Consider the following 26634-nt stretch of genomic DNA (forward strand, 5'->3'; position numbering starts at 1 on the left):
GCTCTCTGAACATGTATTTTAAGTTTACAGTCTTTACAAAACCTGTGTTTGCTCATACTAAAATTAGCCTGGAAAAGCACAGGGCCAAAAAGAGTTTAAGRACAGTTTATTCTTTTTCCTGTTGTAGCTGTTTTAAGAATAGATTAAATACTGAAGACCACATGAAGTTCAAGCTTGCTTCTCAAAGTAGCTTTGCTACTCCCTTGTCAAGGTATAGGGCTCAACTGATAGAGCAACCAGGCATTAGGAGTCTAAGGATGCAGTGGATTGCAGGAAGGCAAAATCTATTTAAGAAACTACTTGAATTATGCTATAATTCCGTAGCATGGTTCAGGAAAAGATTATATAACTTTACTAGTACTGGAGTTGCATTATCATCCTACATCAGTAGCAAAAATCCCCCTACAAAAGAAAAACTAAATTCCCATAGAAGACTGTATGACAATAGTCAAGCAGGAAAATATGACAGACTGATGACCAATGCAGAAAAAGTTATACAGGGTCTTGAAATTCTTCTTAAAAAAAAAAAAAAAAGTTGTGTTATCCTTTTCGAAGAGATTAAATTTCTTGTTTTGGAACCAGAAAAGGCTGTATTTTTTAACTAACTTTCTCTAAGAACACATGGATTATGCAAAGACTTATAAATGTTCACCTATCGTCTGTCTGTCCCTCTTACAGTTTCCTACTGACAGCTTTTGAATATACTAGCCTATTTTAATTAAATTTGAAAAAGAGGAATAGACATATCTTAATTATATTCCTGCAAGTTTCCTAAAAAATGATGTCAGATGGAGAGTCACTCAAATTAATATTTCTCACAGGAAAAAGTGGGGAAAAATTCAGCTGCTATATATACATCATTTGGTAACAACTGAYGAACCAGTCAACATATCTATAGGTRCCTATACAGCTGCCTCTTGAAGAACAGGGCTTAACAGGAGAATTGAACCGTCGTAATTGTAAAATTTGATACGTATGTTTAGAAATCTAAGCCCCATTAGTTTTACTACTTACAAAATACCTTGTGTTCCTTACCAGAARGATGCATAGAAGTCGCATGTTCAAGAATCTTGTACTCTGCAATGAATCATGTGTCTTAAGTTTAGATTTTCAAACAAATATGATCTACCCTCATCTTCAGCTTTTTTTAAATCAGCAAAACTGCTACTGCTGATTTGGCAAAATCCTGCAGAGAAATTTTGGCCACTGYCTCACCTTCAGACCCAAGAGATTCCATTTCCTATTTCATCTCTTCCAACTGTAAAAGTTATATTTAATGAGTTCCAACAAAAAAATCTGTGGTTCGACAGAGAAATTTTATCGTTAACACTGTAAATTCCAGACACTGAGTTTCTTTTTTTTTTTTGCAGGCAAGGATCTGGACATTGTATCTAAGGAGATTTTACACAGACCACTGCTACTGTTAAACAGCCTATAGCTGGATTTAGGGTCTTACTTACAGTCTCAGTATACATAGTTAATCCACTCTGAAACTTGAGTAGTCGCAGCAGATGGTAATCAGAAATCTCTCATCAGCCCCAGAATATCCTCATGGTGTATCATCCTATAAATAAAGCATATCCTTTTCCCTTTGGGTTGTAAAACTGACTGTGGAGTATCAGAATTTTCTCTGGATTCAGCAAGATACCACAGTGCAATGACTTCTCTCTCGTGTTTTTGGAGTGTTTTTACCATGAAGTTAATGCAGTTTTGAAAATGTCAGACTAATGTGAAAGCTTGTGTTACTGTAATTTTACACTAGAATTTATAATCAATTGAATTACAAATGCAGTTTTAAAATCCTATTTTATCTTAGTGCTACTATTAGTGAGATATTTTGAGTTTTACAAAATTGTAGTCAGCTAGGAATATGGAAAGCTAATGACCTGACTTGGTTTGCAAATAAATTAGCTCCATGCATTTAAGAGCCGGTGCTACTCATTTCAGGCAGAAAATGGCACATCTGAGGTTTGATCACTGTTGATAGGTAATGAGATATATTAAAACCAATTACATGCTTTGGTTCATTTCCAAACAACTTCAGCAACAATTCAGCATGAGTTCCTTAACAAATAACCAAGCATTATTACTCCTGACTTTGCCAGAAAAAAATTGCTGAAGAGTTATTCCAAATACTGGTTTCTTGTCAGATGACAACAGAGTCCTTATACTGTCCGCAGCTTTTGCATGTTAATCTTAAGTATAATCGATTTATTAATTTCTATCTATTCCTGTCCACATATGAATGTATATAACTCTCATAACAGGGTTGRTGCCTTCCCAATGCCTCTAAAAAAACAAAGACTGAAACTAAAAATTGCATCACAAATGCTCTTTCTCAATTCTACTTTCCTATTATCAGAAAGTATCCTTAACATTTACTTCCTGCCTTTAACATGAATTTGCAAATGAGGGCTTTATGTTCTAAAAATCTAGAAAAAGAAGTTATTTTGAATTACTTCCTGAATGTGGCAAAGTCAACAATCATCATCACCTCTTTCGGCAACAAGTTCCAAGCTCTGGGATTTCCTCAGCTGTAAGGCCAAAAAGGAACTTCATCTACTCTCACATGAGGTCACACAACTTTACCAATCAAGTACAACATCAATCTCAAAATTTCTTGTTGAATAGGAACCTTATTTCTTAAAAGATGAAAAATGCAATAATCTTTCAGTACATGTTTACATGCTGAAAAAAGTTACTCAGACAACTCAATCCAACAGGACTTCATGGATGCAGCAGAATGCAATAATACTTTAGAATCTTATGAATCTTACTTTAAAAATACTTTAGAATCATATGAACCATAATCCATGACTTTTTTAACTTCCATACATTCTAATAGTAATTTTACAACATTTGCATTAGTAATTATATAATCTTTTTATCACAGAGATCTTTGTCTGACTCATATTTGACTACACCAAATGTCACAAATTAGCTATTCAGAACTTTTGATTGCATCAGCAGCAGACATAGTCAAGAAGTATTCAGAAGAGGGATAACTGAAGTAGTAATACTTGTTAAGTAGTCAGTAGWGCACACAATCCAATTTTAGTATTACAGTACCTACCCATACTGATACAAGGGCAGTCATCACAATCAGTGYGGGGAAAGCAATTACTCCCTTCTTCTAGTGATACAGATCTTAATGATCTGATACACAAAAAAGGATTTACTATCTAATGGGGTGCAAGTCTTTGGGATACTGGGGCAATACCCTGTGACAGGGCCTAAATGCACTGTCAGGGAAGAAACCTAAACACAGTAATTAGAAATCGCCAGTCCCAGAGTTTACAAAAGTAAATCAAGAGTCTATAGATTTTATTTTGCACTCTTATAAACAGCTAAACAAGAAATAAGGTTAAACGTGTCATTCATGATCAGGATTTTTATGGTATAATAAGCTACCAGATCCTTCAGTACCAAAACATGTACAAGCATACTCCCTTTCATTGCTGACTGGGCACACAGAAAAAACTTAGTAGAGAGAACATAGTTTTCATAATTAGAGGGGCAAGACGCTTTGAGGGGATTTCAATGGTAGCAGTAGAATCTAGGAAAGTAATAAATAAAGTAAAAGGAAAACAATGCATGGAGAAGTAAAAGATGCAAGAGGTTTTTTATCACTATAGTTAGTAGAATGATGATAAGAGGACAACCACAGGAAAACAAGCAGCATTGGTAACCAAGATGACAAAAGCCAAATTCGTTTTGCATGTTTACTTGTATGAAGAATTTAAACAAGATTCTAAGAAGAGAGGCAAAATAACAGGAAGATTCAGAGGTACAAAGATGACTGGATATTGTGCAAGTTGATGAAGATGAGGAAGCAGTTTGCTTGACCTGAAAGATTACAGAACCGGAGGAAAAGGCAGAGGTAGCTTGTAGAAGTCTTCACAAGGGAAGGAAGGGAAGAAAGGGAGTGAGCTATAACTCCTCAGCAATGTTTCGGAGGGTAGCTAAACTAAACCGGGCCACGTTTCACTGGAAAAACAACGCAACAGTGGAATGAAACTCAATCGCTAGAAACTATTCATAGAACAGGAATAACAGCACTTTCCCAGCACACAAGTCTCTTGTGAGGTAAATGCATTAACATTASAATGGTGCTGCTCAGGCACCGTTATAAATAGAAATACTTAAGTGCTTTGACTCTTACTCTTTGGAGTAAGTACTTGTTAATAAGCAGTAGTTCTGAACATCTGTATCTTAGCCAAGTAATTCCACAACAAAAGAAGATCATGTTTTGCTTTGTTTTGTTTGTTTTACTCCTTTCAAAGGTACATTTGTACCGTGACCAAGAACTGACAATATTTGTGTAGTTACTTGACTGCTGTAGCTTGTTACTGTCCATAACAGTGTAAAACTTTTTATAAAAAAAATCTGAATAGTGGTCATTCTGTTTGTGTATTTCTGGCATTCTGAATTTATGAATTACATCCAAGCAACTTAAGAATCACCTACTTCTCTTCAAGCTTGAGTGATTTTTCTATTAATTTACCCTGTTTTGTTAATACACTGGTCCTGCCTACATACCACAAGCTCACCAATGAAAGTTCAAATGAAATGGAAAAGTTACATTTTTAATTTCAAGTGTCTTCAAACTATATACTCTTGCAATTTAGAGAGATTTTGCTTATGCCACTTTCTTTGAAATCAAAATACTGACACTTTCCTCTGCAATTTTCTTATTGTTTTGGACTTCAAATCAAGAAAACAATCAGGCCATTCGGCTGAACACAAAATCTAGATGAATGTTTCCTTCCATAGGTAAATATAGAATAGGGAGGGACCCAACTGCTCAGAGTTACATCTGTGGAGGCAATGCAAAAAAAGAGTGATGTTAATCTCATTACTTGGAATCTGCAAACACTACCTTTCAGGTCAGGTCTTAATCTGAGTACACCACATGCAAAAATTCTCCAACACAACAAAGGAAGTTAATTTTTTGCTTTTACTGGTATGACCCTTGCACTTTTGTATTTAACACTGAGCTATTCAACAGCTGCTTACTTATACTTTAGGAATACAAAGGTCATTATTGGTACACTTCGGTTTCTTCATTTCAGCGCTGAACCAACAAAATCCAATTGGTTCCTTAACATTCTACAACACACATTATTTCACATTTTCTGATCCATCTTATTCTATTAAACATTATCTTCTTTTTTTAAACTTTAAAACATTACAAATGTAAAATATTTTAATATTTCCAAGACTAAGAACACAGTACCAGATATAAGTACTATAATTAGCAGAAATATAGCTCAAGTTATTCAAAGTATCTTTTTCCCTACCACCACCATTCCCCCAAGTTCTAGATGGATGCTAATTAAGAACAGGTATGTTCTTGCCGCATTCACTTTAACTTTGTCAAGTTTTATATGCTAAATTACAGCAATGAAGCAGTGCAAGACCACTAAGAAGAAAACAGGTTAAATAAAACTTTATTTTTTTTAATAGTAAAAAATATTTGTTCCCACATGAACAATTCAACTGCTCTTCTCCACTCTAAATCTTAAAGCAAGAGAAGTTTGTCACTCCTGTTTGAAGACATGAGGACTAATATGCTTTCCCTAACTATACCTGAACAAACTATTTGGCAATTTAGTAAAAGTTGACCAAAACCTGTTTGATGGTGAATGTTTGCACAGCAATCCCTTCTCTTTAATTTCTATATGGTGTGAATGAAACAGTCTGCTGCTCCACAGTTTCATCTTCTACAGTACTGCAGTTAGGAAGAAAACAGGCTAGAGGATAGCACATAAATCCAACTCCAGCTTGGCACAGCCTCCTCCTATTTGCAGTATTAATATTGTGCTTCTTTTTCACCTTTTCTCTTTAAATGTGTTTCAGTAGACCATTCAAAGATATTTTTGGCCTTGGCAAACTCAGATGCCAAGCTCAGGAATGTATTTTTCCAAATGGTAAGGTCGGCTGCCTGTGGCTGCCCTCCCAGCTGTCTAGTTCTCAAGCCTTCCAACGAGCTGTTTGTTAGCCTGTTCAGCTAACTGCACGCAAGGTTTAGTACCTGACACCATAAACCATCATGCAAGTTCTTTTATAGCAAAAAGGCTTCCTTTCTTTCTTTCTGATTTCATATATTGAGCTCTGTAATCATATGGGAGTAAAATTAGCAATGACTTTTGTTTTGTAAAATATCTAAAGAAACATTAGTCAGAATGTAAATACAGGTTCACACACCAACCAAAGTGCACTTCAGCTGGCAACAATCTGATGACTCCAGAAAGTAGCAATAGATGTATGCCAGTTTAATTAATGCTAATTTAGCACTTGGTGTATCTTTCACTTAATTTAAAATCATTCATGTATAAAATTGCACCTATTTGTGCCAATGTAGTTAGCTACAGGAAAACTGGTTCAAGTCAGTCTCACATTTCCTGTGAGCATTTAATAGTTTAGATATTTAAAACCTTTGAATACATTGAACTACAACTATGAGAATCAAAAACCTTTTGTTTATACAAAGATAGCATATTTAAATTTTAACCTATAAATTGTATTAAGTCAACCATCTATAACAAAGATGTCCTTCAAAAAACACATTAAGATTTTAGCTCTCTGTCAGTGAAAGGAATGAAGTATCACCCTTTTCCAAATGACCACGGCCTGCCTTTTTTTCTTGGTAGTACTGAAAATATACAATAGCCTTAAGCTTTGACATTAGTACCTCTCACTATTCTCAACTGACAAAATGAAGAAAAGAAGCACATAAGATTGCAGAAGAGAGAGAAACTGGTATTAGTCGTAGCTCAGAAAATTTGAAGGAGGCAGATAAAGCACCTGCACTATAGATGGCCTACATGCTGTACCAGCTTTGCAATAATTCAATCCTTTTCAGTGATTGAGCCACAATTTTTAGTTAATATATGTAATATTTAACTTATAATGGACTGAAACACTTAGGATTAAGCACTATGTAGAACTATTAAGTAGCTAAAAACAGTCACTTTTCAAAAGCCGTATTAGCTGTATTTTGTAAGTTTTCTGATCCCAGATCTATCACACTTGCTACACTCATCATCATCAAACAAAAAGAAGTACTACCAGTCCATTTAAAAAACAACAGAAGAGCAGACCCAAACACAAACCAAAAAACAAACAAACCATGCATGCAAGGTAAGGCATGTATTCGTATAGGAAAAGTGTATTACTCTGATGATTCTACTTCAGGATATGGGAACACCATGGGTAACTTCAAGGTCCTTTCCATCCCTGTTTTCTGCAAAAGGGTTCTTCACTATCACCTTCTTGGGACCAATACCACTGTCCTTGTTGTATGTAAAGGACCAATCAAAAATACAGAGAAAGAATAGCCAAGAAAAAATGTTGCAGAACAAGCAATATAATGGATGTGACTAAGAAAATTTACCATTTGAGTTTCTTCTTGATATGTATTCTCATTACTTTCATACCAAACCTGTACACATTTCTGTAAAGTAGCAGAAATAATTTGAGATTCTTAAATTAGAGAGAATCTTTTCACCATGTTGTTCAACAGATGTGTTGCCAAAGAGTTTCCAAACTTCTTCCCAGTACTCCAGAAACTGTCATTTCTTTAGTCTAACCAGTTACAGTCCAGATTGTTTTTTCTAGACTCTGCTTCCAAATTATCTGTGGCTTCTAGTGCTCTAGCCAGAATGTGTATCCACCAGTCTTCCAAGGAACTAACCATTCCCCATATTTTCCTTAGGAGAAAAGTACATTATTTGTCCTGATAAAAACCAGGGTCCAAAGCCTCCAACTAGTATCAAAAGTAACATATGAATTCTCACTTGAAAAAAAAATTACAGTTCCTGTGAACCCTCCGGGCAGAGTCTCCCCCATTCTAAGCAAACAGATTTAGAAGGTCACCTAACTTAAATTTTCTTTATTTCATTTTCTTTCCACAAGGAATAAAACCATGGCAGCAGTAGAGCTGGAATCTAATCAGAAATTGAGGAAGAAATCCTCTACTGTGACCTCAGCTTTTAGGGATGAAGATATCATTTTGACTTAAGCAGAATATTCTCTACTTCCAAATGATTCAGAATGACCTGATGAGGGCCTTCCAGTTCAATAGGATTTTATCAGTTCTCATCCTTGCATTATAAACACTATGGACAATCACTGAACAGTTTTTCATTCAGTTTTCACCTCTCACACACACCCCACATTCCCCACCCCGCTGAGCATAAAGGAGTAATTCTAGTATCCACCATGAGACAGCCACAGGTATCCAAGTTCAATGCAAGAATTTTGTTGATGGATTCAGTCAGCAAGCAATTTCTAGTAATAAGAAACCACCTTGAACTCCTTGAAAAGAGAAAAAGGTAGCAAGAATGAGGAAAACAATCTTCCTTTCTCCCACATACAGAGGCCATCAAATCATCCAATCATTTGAAGAACTGAGAAGGGTTTTCTTTTTTTATAGGGCTAATAGATGGATAAATAAAAGAATATAAAGCTTGTATCTCCCTAGAGAGGCTAATTCTGGGAAGAAGAATTCCAAGAGGATTTGCCAAAACTAGAAGCGGAGCAAGCTTGTACTGGAAGAAGGCTTTATCTAAACCAAAAAGGAACTACACTGTCGCCAATTTAATTCAAAACTTTTTTACGACTTTTCATTTTAATAGCTAAAAAAAGCCATTAAGTATTGAACAGCACACAGTTTAAGATGATGCATCCTCTGTGGGAGAAACCATAGGAACACTGTATACTCAAATAAGAGAGAGGGTTACCTTAGGTCACCTTAGGCTGATCTAGCTGTGAAGCACACGGGTTGCTGGAGGGGCTCTAAAGTGGTGCTTAGGTACCTCGTCCTTCCCTGTGCTAGAATCCAGCCAGTTCTTGTGGATCAGGGACAGGGTCAGCACTGAGCTGTCTTTTTCAGTTAGTAAGAGTTCGGTCCCTGCCAAGGCATGGCATTTAGCTTCCTCTACTTTTCCGAGAGCAAGATGGTCCCATCTAGTGCCTATTCAGCCATCAGTTGCTTGCACCCATCAGTTTATTTCATCCTGTTGCCCACACTGCCTGGAAGGCCTTCAACTTTGCTTTGCATGTTTGTCAGAGCCTGCACTCAAGCGCTCTTCTGCATGCCCACTCTCACTGGAGATAGGATAACTGACCAGATGCAGGAGGGCCATTCTTAAGCTCTTAACAGAAGACTTCAAAGAACAGCTTAAGAAAGAAATGTGTTTTCTGAGAACAAATGGCTTTAATCTGTGTTCCAGTTTTTAAGCCTCTGAGTCAGCTATCATGGTAGAAATCTTTGCACTACCATGCTTGCTCTAAATCACACCACTGGAACAGAGCAGCAGCTGCTAGCCACCGGTTGAACAGTTTCCAAAAAACTCCACCTTCTGTTTTCCAGCATGAACACTGGCTAGATGGAAGTGAGTACTATTGGGGAATTTACACACAGAGCCTTTGCAGCCACTTGTAAGCCTACTTTCAGTCATGACAAGAATCCTACTACCACACCTCTGGCTGGCCCCAAGAGAAGAGGAATATAAAAGGCAGCTTTGAGCCACTTTTCATTTCCTTCCCCTAGTTGTATCAAAGGAAAATCAGATGCAAAGAGACCAGAGCACCAGAAACGTGCCACTCCAATACTTTGTCCCTTTCTCTTTCCCTTTTCCTTTCTACACACATGTTCCCCTAATGTCATGACCAACCTTTTTCTTTCTTCTTCTCTTTAATATAAACTTATTGGGATAGCAGAATGGTCTCACTATGCACCAGAAGTCAGTTGGCCCATTTGAGACACTGCTATAATATGTTTCATGTCTGTGTAGTTAATTCTCTCTAAGCTACAAAAAAATTTGAGAGGTAAGTAATATTTTTAGTCTCAAATTGAATATTTTAAATATGTCCACTTTTAAGTCTATTTTAAATGCAACTAGAATTCTGTTTGGTTTGGTTTGTATCTTTGTTACACCAGATACACATCCAGCTCTGTCAAAGCTATGAATCAAGAGCAAGTATTATGAAAACTACAACTTTGACTCAACAATACTCATATTAAATGGGATACTTTGTCTTCCTGGTAAATGAGTCTTCTGATTAAAATATACATTCACTGAAATAAAAGTAGTACATTCAATTAATCCTGCCTGCACTAAGGGGAAAGTATATGCTTACAAGTTTGGCACAAGAAAATGGCAATAGCTTTATGTTATTACATTTCAACGAAAAGGTTCCAAAAACAGAAGTATTAAAAGATATACAATCAACATGAACACTAGGAAAAGAAGAAACACAAATACAGTAAAAGAAAGGGAGTTATGCATGTAACAGAAGAAAATAAAATAATACTATTCTTTTTATTGTTCTTAGCCACCAAAACAGATCAACTACTAGAATTCGACAAGCTAGAGAAAAAAAAGATTCCCTATAGTGTACAAAAAGCAAAACAAAAAGGTAAAATGTGTATGCAGCTCATAATGAAGTTGAACGATGCTACCTTAAAGATAGTTTTTCAAACAGGAGGGAATAAGCACCTGATGCAAAAGCTATCAGATTTCTTACTGAAGAACATTAGGAAGTACAAACAAGTTTCTCAGCCATGATAAGCTTTGCCACAACTGAACAAAAATCTATTAATGTAAAAACATGTCTTAAGTGAGGTATCTCAAAATAACTTGGTCAAGGAAAAATTGGAGAAAAGATACCAATGAACTGCTAAAGTTTTCTGATATTTATGCGTAAAGTTACAGCTTAAAAACAGACATATGTTTTTTTTTCAAAATTATTACATGTAAATAAAGCACGGTTATAAAATCCTAGTACATATCACCTTTTCCCAAAAAGTTACTGTGAACATTGAATGAAAATGTTTAATGTGGAATGAGATAACTACATCTCCAAAAACAGTTTTGACTCAAAGTCTCCAACAGTTTTAGTACATTTCTTATCATGTTATACAGTGATAAATTATGTTAAAACAAAGATTTCCTGGAGGCAAGAAAGAACGTTTCTTTTTGTTGCTTTAAAACAAAACCCAAGTTTGGCAAGCTACACAACCAATGAAATTAAATTTCAAGCAGCATAATTTTGCCTCACAGAACTGCATGTAGTTTAACATACAAAACAACCACAGACATAGCAAACAGAACTGTATAAGCCACATGAATGTAACTGGATGAGAACTTATTCCTGAGCAGGAGTGCAATTTAAGATTATGAATCTGAGCATGTTTTGTTTTCTCTGTTGTTGTGTTGCCTCTCTCCCTTTCCTCAATGCAGCAGGTGCAGGAACATGAGTTCCTTTCGTTTTCCCACTGCAACACTGGTGAGGAAATGAGGTGCTCTCTCTCTGGCATGACTGTCTTTGGCAATTATTACTTTCATTAAGAGCAGGGTAGAGACAAAAAAAGATTAGAAATAAAATTTTATTCTGACCACATTAAAAAAGAAGTCTTATAAACTAAGAACTATCATAAAAACAACTGTATTTCCAGGAGGAGAGGTAGGAAATTAATTATTTTCATACACTGTAATGTTGAGAGAAGATGATTTGACAAGTTACAGAAGAATTCTTTTGCTGCTTAGCAATTGCCTCTCCCAATAGGATGTCACAAGAGAATTTCCAGTGAGAAATTAACTGGCTTCTCAAAAAATAATAAATAATAATAATAATGTGTCGCTTTCCACAATGTTGTACCATACTGAAAACAATGCTGTACCCTGCTGAAATCATTTATAAGCTGCCAAAATCATAGGTAAAGGACTTTCTTAAGAATATTTTCCTCATTCAGCAACATTTTTCTAGGCATAAAGAGGAGAAAAAACCTTCCTCAACTGCCACCAAGAATCCATTAGTCTTTTTCACAGTTTCTCAGAAATGGCCCAACTACTTAGCAACAAGGAATATATGCAACACAAACACTTAAAACACCTCTTTTGTTTGTTGTTGTATATAATTCTGTATTTTTCAAGTAAGTCCTTTAAATACCATGGCTCTGATTTAGACCCCCACCTCCACCTGTGAAATCAGCCCATTTCCCCTTCATTACCAGCACTGAGATCTGCAAACATTCTCAAGACTCTGATTTTAGAAACCTTGGACTCAGATTTAAATTCCTGCCAAGTAGTTGCGCTGTATAATACAGAACTATTTTTTCCTTTCTAGTACAACCAATTAGGAGCTTTGAACTGAGGCCTCATTTTTTTCTCAAGTTTTTGCCTGTCAGGAACAGCATTTTAAGAATTTTTAATTATCGGGGGTTTTTTTAATTGGTGTACTTTAAGTCTTCACAGTCCTGTAATCAGTTACAAGTCTTCATAAGTTTGTAGAACTGTTTATCCTAATTTCTCTTCCTCCAGAAACATTTTTGTAAGTAGTCAGCTAAACGGAAGTTAGTGAACATCTGACTCCTACTATCGCTACGGTATGTGGACAAAGCCTGCAGGGTCTCTATTCTAACACAGTTCAGAACTATATGGTAATTGCTCTTAAACTGCTGAAACAAATAGATTAATAAAATATATAGAGCAATCGATTTAAGGAACAGTTAACATTCTTCCTAAGAATAATTAAACACTAGATAAGTAATTACAGGACTCATTAAATCTTTGCTAAGAGGTGAAGTTGAAACTACTTAAAATATACACTAGCACTTTCTAATCTTATAAAATAAAAATGACACAAAGAAACAAAATAATAAGACCAAGGATGTAGACTGATAAAATCCAAAATGGTTTACTAATTTTATATTCTGTTATCTAATGTTATCTGCCCAGCATAATAGCTATCGGTATAATAATCATGCAGTCTTCCAAATGTTATTGCAAATCTYATGATACTTGGTCTTTTCTTAAAGCTTTTCTGGATTCTGAGAATTCCTGCATTAACTTAAATTTTATGTGTTTTTATGCATTCCTGTTCCAAGAATTGGAAATAATGGTGCACATGCAAAGTGGTTCAAATAAAAGGACCACTGAAGTAAACCGATGTATTAATTTTCATGTCTTACAATTTTTAGAAAATTTCACAGTTTTGAAGCCTTGACTCATGGTTTTTTGAATGTTCAATGTTAGACAGTATTACATAAACATAACACATGTATTTCATACACTTTATATCACAGGGTTTCATTACAGTTAACCCAAAGAAAAGGACAGAGGAAGTGAGCAAAAAAACATGCACTCTCCAAAGCAAATGGAGGAATCAACAAAGCAAGAAAATTCAGCTTAGAAGTCCCAGAAAGTTCAAGGTTAATACTAAAGAAGTTACTAACATCTTTAGGAAACTTTATTGGCAGGAAGACTCAATCATATTAGGTTTGTTCTGAATATACAATCAGAGTTCAAGGATAGGGAAGATTATGAAGTGCTTAAAACTATGTAATTAGCTGATCAGTGCAAGACCAAAATTGTTTACATAGTCTGAGACTATAAACCCGCAAGGACCTCTGCAACTTTGTTAGAGACATCTGCTAGACAGATAAAGAGAGGACGGTCCATACAGTTGTGTTGTTAACAATTACATTAAAGATTTTGAAATCAACAGACCTAGAATTCATTCTTTATTATGTTTTTGGAAAATTCCTGGAATAAAGAAGTAAACAAACAAAAGATCCACCTTGGTTATGATCAGACCAGGAAGTATAATTTTGTAGAAGCAGCACATGACTTCTCACTGATCATTATAAGTGGTGCAGATTAGCCACTGAAAATAAGGAATGGTTATGAGATGTGCATTTCTTAGGATAAAGGACTGTGTTATTAAATATTTTGAGTAATATGCATATAGGAAAGAATGCAATTAAACACTTTTTGTAATGGCAAGGAAAGTTTTAGTTTGTTGTACAGGAATATTAAATTGATTTTGAATACCCTCAGCAGAACATTATATATATAATAAAATTAAACACAATCACATCCATTAAGTAGCTATAAAATTTTATAAAATATTGTGCATGGAACTAAGAAATGCATACAGTTTACTTTGAGGCTACTCACTGTAACCATCTTAAGTCAAAGATGCAAGCTGTATTCCCAAATTACTCATTCAACTTAAAAAAAAAAAAAAAAAAAGTAAGCAGCATCTTCATTATGACTAATTTTGACCAATGCAAAACTTAGTGACATGGTGAGAAAGGGATAAGGTTCTGAGTCAAACAGAGAAAACATACCGCAGCTCTGCATTTCTGCTTTAAATACTAAATAGCTTTACTTGGTTTTGTTTTATACAAAAACTTCTTAAAGATGTAACAGCTATGCTGTATTTTAACACAATGCATCAGAAAATTCATATCTCTGCATCATTCCAGCCACAAGTACTACTTAGTACTCGAAGCATCTTCTGAAATAATATACAAGACCTATTTCACGGTGGACAATTAGGTAAAATAGTTTCTATTTCTGTGTTGTATCACAAGCCGATGTGTTTTCTCTGCAAAAGACATATTTAGTTGATGGCATTCCATAATATAATCTCTATTAATTTTTTTGATATCCATTTTGCTAAATTCACCAGAAAGTCAGAAAGACTTAAAATAAATTCAGTAATTATTCACTTCAGAATATCTCCAGTACATGTATGGATTGTTTGTAGATTATACTATAAATCTAAATATTAGAATCTAATTTTAAATAAAAATAACACTAATCAAAGATTCTTAGATCTGTGACAATGGATTAATCTTGCAAATCAATTTTTAGATGGCAGGGCTTTAATCAGAAGGCTCTTTTTTATCCCCTTGCCCCCCAAAGAGATTACAATAACATTTATATATCCCTGAACACTGATTTAGTGATTTTGGGATTAGATGTGGAGGAAAAAGAACATATTTTTTGCAGTTGACAACACTGAAAGTATACATTAGAGCCATTAATGATTGTTGATTAACGTTGATTAAAAACTCATCAGCGATCACCAGGACAAAAAAACATAAATTTTATTCAGGCAAGACAGGGAGCCCTAACTATTTTGGGAGCCTAAATTAAATCTTTATACACAGAAAGATTATCTTCTACACATAAACTTAATGCAAACCCATGTCATGTTCTAGTCTTGTTACAACTGAGTGTAAATCAAAATCACCTTCAAACAGAGTAAAAATTAACATGTTGTTACATAACTACATAAGGAAATAGTATCTTTCTTTCCTTAGAGCAGCTAATGATAATAAGCAGCCCCGCCCAAAAAAAAGGCTCCTAGCAAAGACTCAGGACAGCATACTAACAGACATCTCATACCATTTCTATCCTCAAAAGCTCAGGTGAGAGAGCATTGGGATTTCCCTCCAAGATAAGGCTGTTGTACCAATCTTGTGGGACCCAAAATACTTCGTTACTTTTATTTTTTATTGCTATACTAATCATTTCATACATCCTTGAATCCTTGGCTGAATTCTTCTCTGAGGTGAAACATAAGATGCTCTTCCATTTTCAGGAAGCTATTTATGTCATTGTTACCCCTTGTATGAGTTTCCTAAAGACCAGAAATCCTTTCTTAGCTCTTCTGGACTCTGACACAGGCATCTTGGAAGAGCCTCACACATTATAAAAACAAACGGAATAAAACATTGGCTAAAATAATGCTTTATAATGAGTGCTGGGGGAGAACCTTAAAATCCATAAATCTATGACATCCAAAATACTACCAGGATACATTAATAAAAACAAGGTACTTTGCTTTCTCTTATATTTAACAGCTTATTATAAAATAAAGGCGCTTTTATTAATACTGTATTTTGCAGCACTATGCAATGTCCCTGCTCTTTTATTCTGTTAATATGCAAACAAATGTACTCAACCATAGCTAGAAGCTAGATGTACTAATCAGCACCGTTTTGTGTCACCGGCACTATAAAAAGACTTTATAGCACATTAAAAGATTTCTAACAGATCTTCAGCCTCCTGCAAAGATGTTAATGCCAGCCACTTCCAACACAAGCATCATCACCAGCACACACACCCTTACACATTTCTTCAAAGAGAAGGTTTTAAATATTTAGTAAAAGGTTTTAACAGCACTCTCCATTGCCAATTAGTGACAGTGATACCATTTAAATCTTTTATGATGACAACACTAAAAATGAATAAATAAATTACAGGACAACCTGGTATCACAATACTTTTAAGCCTTTATTATACCATAGTGGATTTATACATTTGTCTGGTACACATTCTGAGTACTCTCTTAGTTCTGCATTGCAAAAAATAAAATAATTAAAAAAAAAAAACTTAAAAGGGCACAGATGAACAAAGCACAGAATAGCTTCAACAGAAGCAACAACTAAATACAGTAAGATTCTTTAGCCTGGAAGAAAAAGATGACATAATGTAAATAAGATGAACACCTTTCAAGTCATGATTGGAATAGAAAAACTGAATGCAGAACAAGTGCTTATCTATTCTAATGAGCCAGGGCATACGAAGTAAACAAGCAAGTAGTTACCAGGTAAAAAAAAAAAAAACAAACAGAAGAGGAACTTCTTCACACAACACAGTTAATCTAAGAAACTTTGCCATAGGATGTTACCGTGGTGAAAAGCTTACAAAGTTAAACTGTTCTTTGACAATTAATAGGAAGAAAAGACAACSGTAAGGATTATTAAACCCAAAGATGTCTTCAGCTGCAAATTACTAGAAGGCTGGGAGCAGATGTCAGGGAAGCGTGCTTTTTCTTATCTCTGTAACAGCCACTGCTGGAGGCAAGCTAAGAACTAAATGGACTTATGCTCTGACCCAGGACAGGCATTCTGAAATTTGTTTGGGCTGGCAGCTCGCGAGGAGCGTTTCTGAAGGCTGCGGAGGAGAACAGATGCAGCTACCCTAAGCTGTGCAATCAGCCTTAATCGTAGGTTCAGGCCTCAAGCCTCTGGGACTTCAACCTGTTGTGATGGCTGACAGYCCGGCACTGGAACCTCTTCTCCTTTTTCTCTTCTTGGGATTCAAACAGACACCAACTATTGCACACTCCGCAGCTCTGCTCTGTTCTAGCACTTGGCTGGGAATAAAAGATCTCCACTAGCTGCTAAAGTACAAAAGCACAGTATGGCCAGCATGCTGTCTCCYCGCTGCTGAAGCAGAAAGGCGAAGCTGTCTGGGGGTTGAGGAGTGACCAAACAAGGGGAGGGATGAACAGAGTGGCACAACAGGACAAGGTGACACAAACTGGAACCAAGCCAAGCAGGAGAGTAAAAGATCGGTGTTATGAATTCTTCCACTGTCAATTTCTAAATCTAAATCTACAAAATACCAAATGACAAAACTCACAGCTAAAAGAATTCAGTGCCTTCGTATTACACCATGACTCTCAGGCTAGAGCCTATCTAAATCAGACTGGCCATTCCCTGAGGAAGGAGCAAACACGAGGTACACGGAAGGTGTTATTTGAGAAGTGAAACAAATAAAGCTGAAAATTGCCTACCTCAAACAATAGTTGTGAGATGCATTACTGCATCCATTACAATTGAGAAGAATGGAGAGAAGACAAAGGAGACAGTTGGAGCTTAACAGATAAAATATATACAATAAGCTATATAATGCTGTGGGGGTTCTTTAAAAGAAAGAAATACAAAACATTATTCGAACTCAAACTACTGAGGTCTACTTTAGCTTTCTCCACTATGTGGTAGTAACGTGACATGACTAAATACATTCCCTCATTCCTTGTATTTCACATAAATACTAATCCTTAACTCTTCAGTTCTCACTGGAAATGTCTTTGGAAGCAATCACTGTCAGCATAGTTAAAAAAAATGATTTAGAGACCATTTGCTGTGAATGGCAAAGTTAAGTTTCAGTTGATTGAAGCTATTTCCTGAAGCAACTTATGTCCAACTATTACTTAGTTTTTCCCACCTTTTGCAGTAAAAATGCATTTATTTGTAAACTTCAAACACATAAATATTGCAACCAGTATTTTTTCATCAACTCAGAAACTACATAGCATACATGAAGGATAATATTAATTCTGCTCCTGATCTACTAAAGGAACAAGCATGGCACAGTGTAAGACCATCATAAAAATGAAAGTTGATGTCTTGCTTTTTTTAAACTTATAATTGTTTCTTTACCATTTACAGAACTTACCTAAAATTCAGTGAAGAGTTGCCTACACTAAAAACACTAGCAATAAGTTGTAGGAAGAAAATAGTCTAAACAAAAGCTTTGGCAGTCAGCTGAATTCCTGTCCTTTTATTCCAACTTTAATAAAACAAAACAAAAAAGAAGAATTAAACTATGATTTTTTTTTTTTACTTAAATAAGCAGATATTTATATTTTATTTTAAGGATTTTGGTTAAAGTACATTGTTGACTGAAAATGTCAAACACTTATTAAAACAAATATTTTTATGAACAATCTGGAAATCAGTCTTAATATCTTGTTATTTTATATTTTTGATTTTATAAAACTCAACTGCTGTTATGAAAAGTATTTTTTTAATAAAGGCCATTTCCTGTCTGCCTGTGCTTATGAACTATGTACAACAATTTCCAAAACATGAATGTTTGTTATCTGAAAAGATCCTTGAACATAGTATATAATTGTAAGTACTCAGGAATATTTTATTACTTGTTCCAAAGGGTCAAAAGACATTAAAAGAAACCCCAAGAGGTCCAGGAGAGTCAGATATGAATCACATCTATTTAACTTTCCCAAGACTGCATCAGTTAAACACTGGGACCCTCAGTACTACTGATTCCCAGTCACATGCTGTATTGTGCTTTTCGCTGTCTTCAACATAGATGTTCTGCGAGGTGAAGATCTAGGAAGGAAGAGGCAGCTGAGCTCAGACACGTTCCTCTTCAGAAGCAAGGAACAACCAGGCCAACACTGACAGTTCTTGAAAAGTAACTAATTAAGTAGAAATGAGGGATTTAAGGCAATTAGGAGGATGGGTAATATACCCTTCCAAAGGATTGCTCCAAATATATCGTCCCAAGACAAGGAGAAACAAGTACAGTGATGGCACTATCCCCCTATATAAAAATCAGCTGTAAAGCAGTACTGATATTCTTAACCCCAGCTGAGAAAAATGGAAAGATGATGCTTGCTACTGACTCTCTGTAAAGACAAACAACCCCAGCCCCTTCCAAAGAAGCCATTTTTATCCCAAACCCATAATCTAGTAAGCAGATTCATAAATTTGTACTTACTGTTAATTATTAATATACTTATAGTAAAGTCATTTTCTCATAAATTATATTTCTGAACTGGATTCTGCAACAGCATATTGCCCAGTTTACAGGCAATAAAGAGTAAAATTAACTGGCTTTAGTGTAGTTATAGAGTATCTAGTGTTTGAATGATACAATTTAAAATCTATAAACTCCTATCATTTAAAGAAAAAAAAAATCAAATCAAGTATCATTGTATGATGGAAAAGAAAGTATACTTAAATCTGCTGTTGACAGGAAGATGGAAGATCTGCATGCATGTTGAAAGATAAGTTTAAAATTAGAAAGAGCCTGACAAATTGAAGATAYAATCTGAAATAATTAGAATGAAGTCACTAACGACAAGTGCAGGCTTTTAAGCTCTGTGTAGATGATTGCTCTTGCCCATATACAAAGAGGAATAATCAGCTAGCATTTCTGCCCAGAAGGATCACATACTACAGGTGATTGAAACACAAAAGCATCATACTGGAAGATATAAAAAGTTGATCCTGCCACAGAGCAGTGGAGCAGAGTAGACTGACCTCTTGAGGTCTCTTCCAACCTTATTTTTAATCATTCGTTAATGCACCCATGGTACTGCTTAATCACATTTTCCTCTTCTCCACATTCAGTATAAATTATTACATACCRTTCTTCCCCTGAAGTCTACCTGCTAGTCTACTTATACTGAGATTTCTGAATTTTGAACATAATCCCAAATTTGTGGGAAAAGTTAAATATTTTAGAATCAATATACTACTATTATAATAGAAGTTCTAAATCAATTAGTCTCTTAAAGTTTATGCAATTGACATGTATTATTTCAAAGAATTTTGTCATTTAGAAAATATAAAAACCTATGTTCATATCACCCTGGGTCAGCAAAGACTGGGAAATTATACGATTAACATCTTCCCTTCCTGTCAGCCTCAGCTTTCATTTTTTAATCTTCCATAATTGCAAGCAACATCAAACTTTAGTGAGCAATGCTTATCTGTGAACCATGGGTAGGAGACCACTGCTATAATTCCTAACCCCCCCCAAAAAAGGCACCTAAACAATTAGTCATATCTCTGATCAATCTTGATAATAGGCATAAGAAACACTCATCAGGTGTTCATAATAATTTGTTAAATTCAACTAATTGATTTTTCATTATTGAACACACTGAACATAATATTTTGTGGATATTGTAAGGATTGAGGTGTGGTGCTGGCGAAGGAGTTGCTATTACTCACACCAGCTGACCTCTTTACACAGTCACTGGAAATAGATAAGCTCTTCCAGAGAGGAAGTCAGAGAATCTAAATTTCTCCAAATTAAACTCCTGCTCCAAGTCATATTTTGGAAAAAAAAAACAAAAACACTTTTTCTTCACTGGCTATAGTAGATAAGCTAGATAAATTACACGCTGAACTTGAGTAAAGTGAATACCCCTGTGTATCAGTTTCTATAAACATCTGTTGCTTTTTTTAAATAGAATTACTTGTATCAAAACAACATTTTTATTACTGCAATCTGGAAAAAGTACTAATGTAAATAAAAATCATATAACAAATGCAATGCACATCATATCTGCTCAGTGGCTGTGACATAACACACATCCTGGTCCAATGTCACTGTTAGCAAGTAGTAAATTGCCTAATATATACATACATACATATAYATATGTGCGTGTGTATAACATATATATATAGTGTGTGTATATGTGTATATATACACGCATATATAGAAAAAATACTACATGCAAATATCTAAGATTTTGTATGACAGAAAATATGATGCAAGGAGAGCTACAGTATGGCATTAAGTAATGTTTTAAAATAAATATTATATTTAAAAAATTTAGGTATCCATTACAGAATGAGTAGTAGAGGATGAAGGAGGAGGAACACAAATAATGACAAGTACATGTAACCTTCTATAGTTTAGGTGAGAGTGCGACAAATCAAAGAGTAAGTATCCCATAAAGGAAAGCTTGAGGATTTATGAAGCTGCAGTTAGCTGTTCAGATCTCTCTCATTATATGACAAACAAAAGAGATGAGATGCTATATCTACAACAAATCAGCCAGAAGAAACTAAGRAACAAACAAAAAATCCAGGAACAGCTCCTTTAGAAAATTCTACACTTCAGTTGTCTAGCTGAAAGCCTGCCCAGAGTAAGAAGACGTAGGGGTAGTTGAACTATCAAAGTCCTGTTTCCTATGGATATGCTTTCTTTGTGGCGGGATATTTTGGTGTCAATTAACATGCATACTCTGAGCAAAATATCCTCCACTGTTGGGACACTCAATGTCTTTCTTCCATATGGATCTTCTCAAACTTGGAAGAACTAAGCTCACACTGTAGCTTTTTGTTTCCAAGGGGAAAAGGGTGTGGAGCAAGAAAACATGCTAATTTTCTCACGCTTTCCTCTATGGGGCTATTTTCTTTGAATTTAGGAGCCTTAGCACCTTTGAGCCTGTTATCACTCAATCAAGTTTACTTGAAAATGTCAGGTACATCACAAAGTCCCTGGGGGACAAGTGTGCATTTTTTATATAATGTATATATGTGTGTGTGTGTGTGTGCACGCATGCATGTATATATATACACGTACACACACATATTTTATATATATATATCTTATGTATTTTTATTTATATTTATATTTGTGTATATATACACACACACCCCAACAGTGTGACTATACAACTTTCCTTCTCATTATAAAAGTTGGCTGAAAATCAGGTCATTTCATATATGTTAAACTGATTCCAGCAACCTAAYTCTCTTATATCCTTACAGATGGAAACTGAATGTGTATGATCTATTCCTGGATCTCCACTAAGCCTTACTAACATGTCATTTTGGCTAAGGTAATTTAGGGCTGCAGAGGACCTAGATCCACTGAAAATATTGCTTTAAAGTTTTCCATGAAAGCAAGGAAAAGGATTTATTACAGACTTTAAAACAATCATAGTGGTAGAACACTGTGTAACATTCTCTACAGTTCATATTTTGTACACCTGATACAGAGAGGTATACAATATGAACTAGACATCACAGAAGCCATACAAAATAATGACATATTCTGTCATTTTATTATGAAAAAAGAAGAACCTGATGCATATGCTGTAGGACTTCCCAGCTGTAGAAAGACACAAATATAAGAATGTTCAATTTCAAAAGCAAAAGCTCTGTTGAAAATTATCCCCTAGAATATCTACCTGATAAATTTGGTTCCTCTCTTCTCACAGACTTTGGAACTTAAGAACTGCAATGATCAGCAAGTGCTTGACTTTAGAATGAAAGCATAAGTTTACACACAGAAACAAATTTGAATCTCCCTGTTTTATTAAGTTATCAGCCAAGAAACAGTGTTTTATTGACACCAAGATCTGCAAAAAAACCCTGAACTTTGCTTGCAGACATATGTTGATAAGAACATTGCACTCATAGAATGCCAAGCCACCTTTCTTCATTCACTTTTCATTGTTGTCTTCTCAAATAACTACAGCCTCTCCTATGTATGTCTCTTCTTGTTTTATTACTATGACACCTCTCCTAATAAAGAAAGATGTTTACACAGTTGTATCTCTTTTGGCCTAGGTCTGCAGTACTGACAACTGTGAGGTTCCACAAACGTATATTGTTCCTGGAGATCCCTGGAAGCAAGCAGCTCTGAGGAAACCTAGACACTGTCAGTTATATGCCTTGCAAATATTCTCAGAGACTTACCATTTCAAATTCTCTTTTAGATGGAGGGGAACCCCCACATATAGATGAAGAAAGCCCACTGCCGACTGTTAGAGCAACTAAGAGAAAAACTTCACAGAAAGCTCAAATCCACTTTGAGCTGCAAGATGGACCCACTGTAAATTCATTTTATAGAAAATTATAGGAATCGTTATAGAAAAGTATATTATAGGAAACCATAGCTGGTAACGCCAAGAGAAGTATTATGGAAAAGCAAAATACTGACAAAAAATCTGTTTTATAAAAATAAGTGGTACATAAATTAGTTCACAAATTAGCTATCTGAATAGCCTTAAAGACCATAGATGCATGATGTGTCATAACTATTTTCTCTGAAAAAAATCAGAATTTCATAAATATTGAGGGTAAGAAACAAAAACAAACGCATATACATTCCCTAGCCCTCAGATTTGTTTCAACAAAGATAAACGGTACAGTAGCAATTTTTATAGAATAGCCTAGAAGTGAAGGGTACAATCTTTAATACTTTCAGCCTGAGCACAGCTTATATATCAGGGTCTGAAAGCCGAAATAAACAAGCATGACATGAAGGTCATATTAATATTTCCAGTAACAGTAGCTYTACCACCTTGAGAATATCATTCTCTTAGATGACACTCTAATCTCAAAGAGTATGTAGTCTTGTCCTGAACAAGAAAGAAAAAACAGAATGTTGCAGGTGCACAAAAATAAAACAGCAAAAAAGAGAAAAGAGCAGAGACTGCAAATAAGAAAGAGAAGGAAAAAAAAGAAACTACYCTGAGAAGGAAAGAGAAGACTCCTGAAAATGGACAATCAATAGAAGCACCGACTAAAAACAAAAGAAAACACAAAATATTTCAATTTTTCTCCACAAACATGCACTTCCAAAGAATTTAGCCTCAATTGAAACAATTTGACATTCAAATGTCAATTTTCTGTTTGTGACTCAGAAGCCTACACAGTATTCATTAGGCAAAGTCTTTAAAACATTAGATATTCCACAAACTTGCATCTCACAGATCCACTAACATAATTGTGTATTTTAAATGAAATATAAAAGACAAGAAATCTGTATTTGCATGGCATAGACAGGTTTTCTGAGTTTATTCCATATATTCTGTAAGAGCKGTTATACATCATTCATATAAGTTACTAAAACTCCAGGAATATTTCCAAAAAATAGATTACATAGTACTTTTTCCACTCTGCTTCACAGACTTCTGCTCTGCAAGAGCAGACAATAACAAACACGTTAAGCTTTACTATTCRTGCCAAGTTTTCCAAAAGGTTTCATATCAAAAACTATGTTGTTACACAATCTGACTCAAACTACCTGTGAACACTGCTGAAGCAAGCAGGCAGAAGAGTGAGTATTCAGCATATTTGAAAACAAGTACTTTTTCCCAAAAGTATTAAAACACTCATATTTAAAATAGATATGGACTACATAACTTTAAAAGCACTGCTGTCAACTCATGTCATAATTATTCAAACTACAACACAAAGTAAAACATTAGTCAGTTCTTGACAGCTAAACAGTTTACTGTTCAAATTTGTCAGTAACAATACCAGAAAGTTGAATAACTTTATATTCTGCAGTGCTGCCACTTTCATATGAACTAAGAAGCTTCATTTAGATATTCACAAAATGTAATCCAAAACATATTTCCTTTTCTTGTGCTCCTTGATTTTAACAGATCACACTGCATACTGCATATACTATAATATACTGCACTATACTGTATCCCTGTTTGGTCCCCAGAGAGGCAGAAGGTTCCTGTATAATCAAATGGTACGATACAAAATAGTAATATGATAGCACCTTACACATTGCAAGCAACATAGTATCTTTCTTGAACTACCACAGAAGGAACAAAACAGTGTTAGGAAATAACAGATTTGTGTAAAAACACTGGCAAATCCAGTAAATACTAAATTATTCCAACACCATGCTCAGTTGCCTCTTTTCTATTGTTATAATTTCTTTAACTCACACACACAAAYGCACACACCTAGCGTCACTGCTCTAACAGGAAGGGTGGGTGCATGCTGTCAAGTGCGTTGCACTGCTGACTKCCCTTGCACTCACTCCCCTTGGTTCTTTAACCAAGGTCTGGGAGGCTGTAATACAACTTGAGATACACGACTGGCCTTCAATTTCCACRTGTGTTTTGCTACTATGCAGCTAATAGAACTTCATACTCCAATTTTAGAGGCATATAAATATTTAAGACAACAACAAATCTAGCTATTCTTCTTGATTAAACTCAGTTCTGAAGTACTTTGATAAGTTGTTCTTTATTTAAGGTTAATACAGTCACTATACAAATGGAGTCATTTTTCTAGGTTCTCTAACCTTTTCACTGGAGTTGGGAAAGATTAAAAAAAAAACAAGACAAAGTGTCACTTCTCAGGAAGCAAGGACTTAAGAAAAGGGAACAATTGTATTTGTGTAAATAATTGTACTAAAAAAACCCTCCCATCCCTTTTTCCACTGATCTACATTTTACCATTTTTCTGCCCCAACTTTCCATGTAGAAACATTAGCACTCAGAATACAGAGGTAAGTATAAACAAAGATCGTTTCTACAGGTAAAGTACAACACAGTCTCCTGTTAAACACGCTGTCACTTTCAACAAGAAAAAACCTTCCTCTTCCATCTTCGCCCACCCCCAGTCCAATGAGAACCTGAACCTCCCATCACCTGCTGTGTGTCTGTCACACACACAAGCCAATGGAGCAACAAAATTGCTCTGCACAGGTGCATCCCAAATAACAAGGATATTGTGTAAGCCATGTCTTTCAGTGCCAGGCTGATGCCCATGTTGTCTTTTAACAAGCCATTTAGGTTCTCTCACCTTCTCCAGCGCTCCAAGAACGTTAGAGCAATCTATTAAAATGTCCCTCAAAACACAACATCCACCCCCACATGCAGATGTGCATATAGCCATCTTTTCACTGTTGTTCACCTTTGACAAAGGAAAGGTCAAGTCCCCTCACCACAAAAGAAAAAAAAGACAACAAAAACCAGCATATCCCTTCATCTTGAGACAAGGTCCTGTGAGCCAAACCTCTCTCACGCGTCTCTGCCTGTGTCACAGAGAAACAGCCAAGACCCCGATGGGGAGGAGCAAATGCTCTTACCTTAATTATGCTGCTCCTCCGGGGGATGCCGGGTTTGCCATCTCGCTGCTGAGTGGTGGAAAAGCCTTTCTCTTTACTGCTGCTCTCCGGGCTTCCAGGAAGAGCTGATCCCGACTCCTCRCCAGCTCCCACCAGGGCACAGTCCCCGTTAGAGACCCGGCTGCCTGCACTGTCAAAGCGGGATCGGCCGCCGCCACCACCTCCGCCGCCTCCTCCTCCCCCTCCGCCTTCCCCATCTCCTGCCTTGAAGGCCACCTTGCCTTGGACTGGACCCGGGGAGGAAGGCAGCCCCCCGCCGCCGGTGCCGCCACTGCTGCCAAACTCCGCCATCAGCCTCCCTGACTAGAGCAGAAACAATATTGCTATCCCCCTCCCCTCCTCCTGCAGCTGCCTGGTGCTGGCTCTTCTTCCGCTTTCTGTGTATTTACGATCGGGGGATTTTGAGCAAAAGTCTCTCTCCCTCCGCAGATCTGACAGCTGAAATCGCGTGGCTCCAGGAGGGGGGGGTGAAACGTCTCAGTTTTGTTTCTGTCAGCACCAGTCCTCCAGCACCTGGGAATGGAAAAGAAATGAAACGTGACAGCTCGCTCTCACACGAGGCAGCGGCGGGCGGGGGAGCGTTACACCACGGCGCTCACACACGCTC

At 36.0% G+C, this 26634-nt stretch overlaps 1 protein-coding gene across 1 annotated transcript in view; it reads right to left on the reverse strand.

Moving 5' to 3' along the window:
• PLCL2 (phospholipase C like 2) overlaps positions 1-26536 on the reverse strand; it is a 114224-nt gene extending 87688 nt beyond the window's left edge. The window contains exon 1 of the mRNA XM_026068626.1: positions 25989-26536. Coding sequence (XP_025924411.1) covers positions 25989-26318 — 330 coding nt within the window. The 5' untranslated portion in view covers positions 26319-26536. The remainder of the gene's footprint in view (positions 1-25988) is intronic.
• Between the last annotated feature and the right edge of the window lie 98 nt (positions 26537-26634).

This window comes from Apteryx rowi, unplaced genomic scaffold (genome assembly GCF_003343035.1).
Source record: "Apteryx rowi isolate R43461 unplaced genomic scaffold, aptRow1 scaffold_277, whole genome shotgun sequence".
Taxonomy (NCBI): Eukaryota; Metazoa; Chordata; class Aves; order Apterygiformes; family Apterygidae; genus Apteryx; species Apteryx rowi.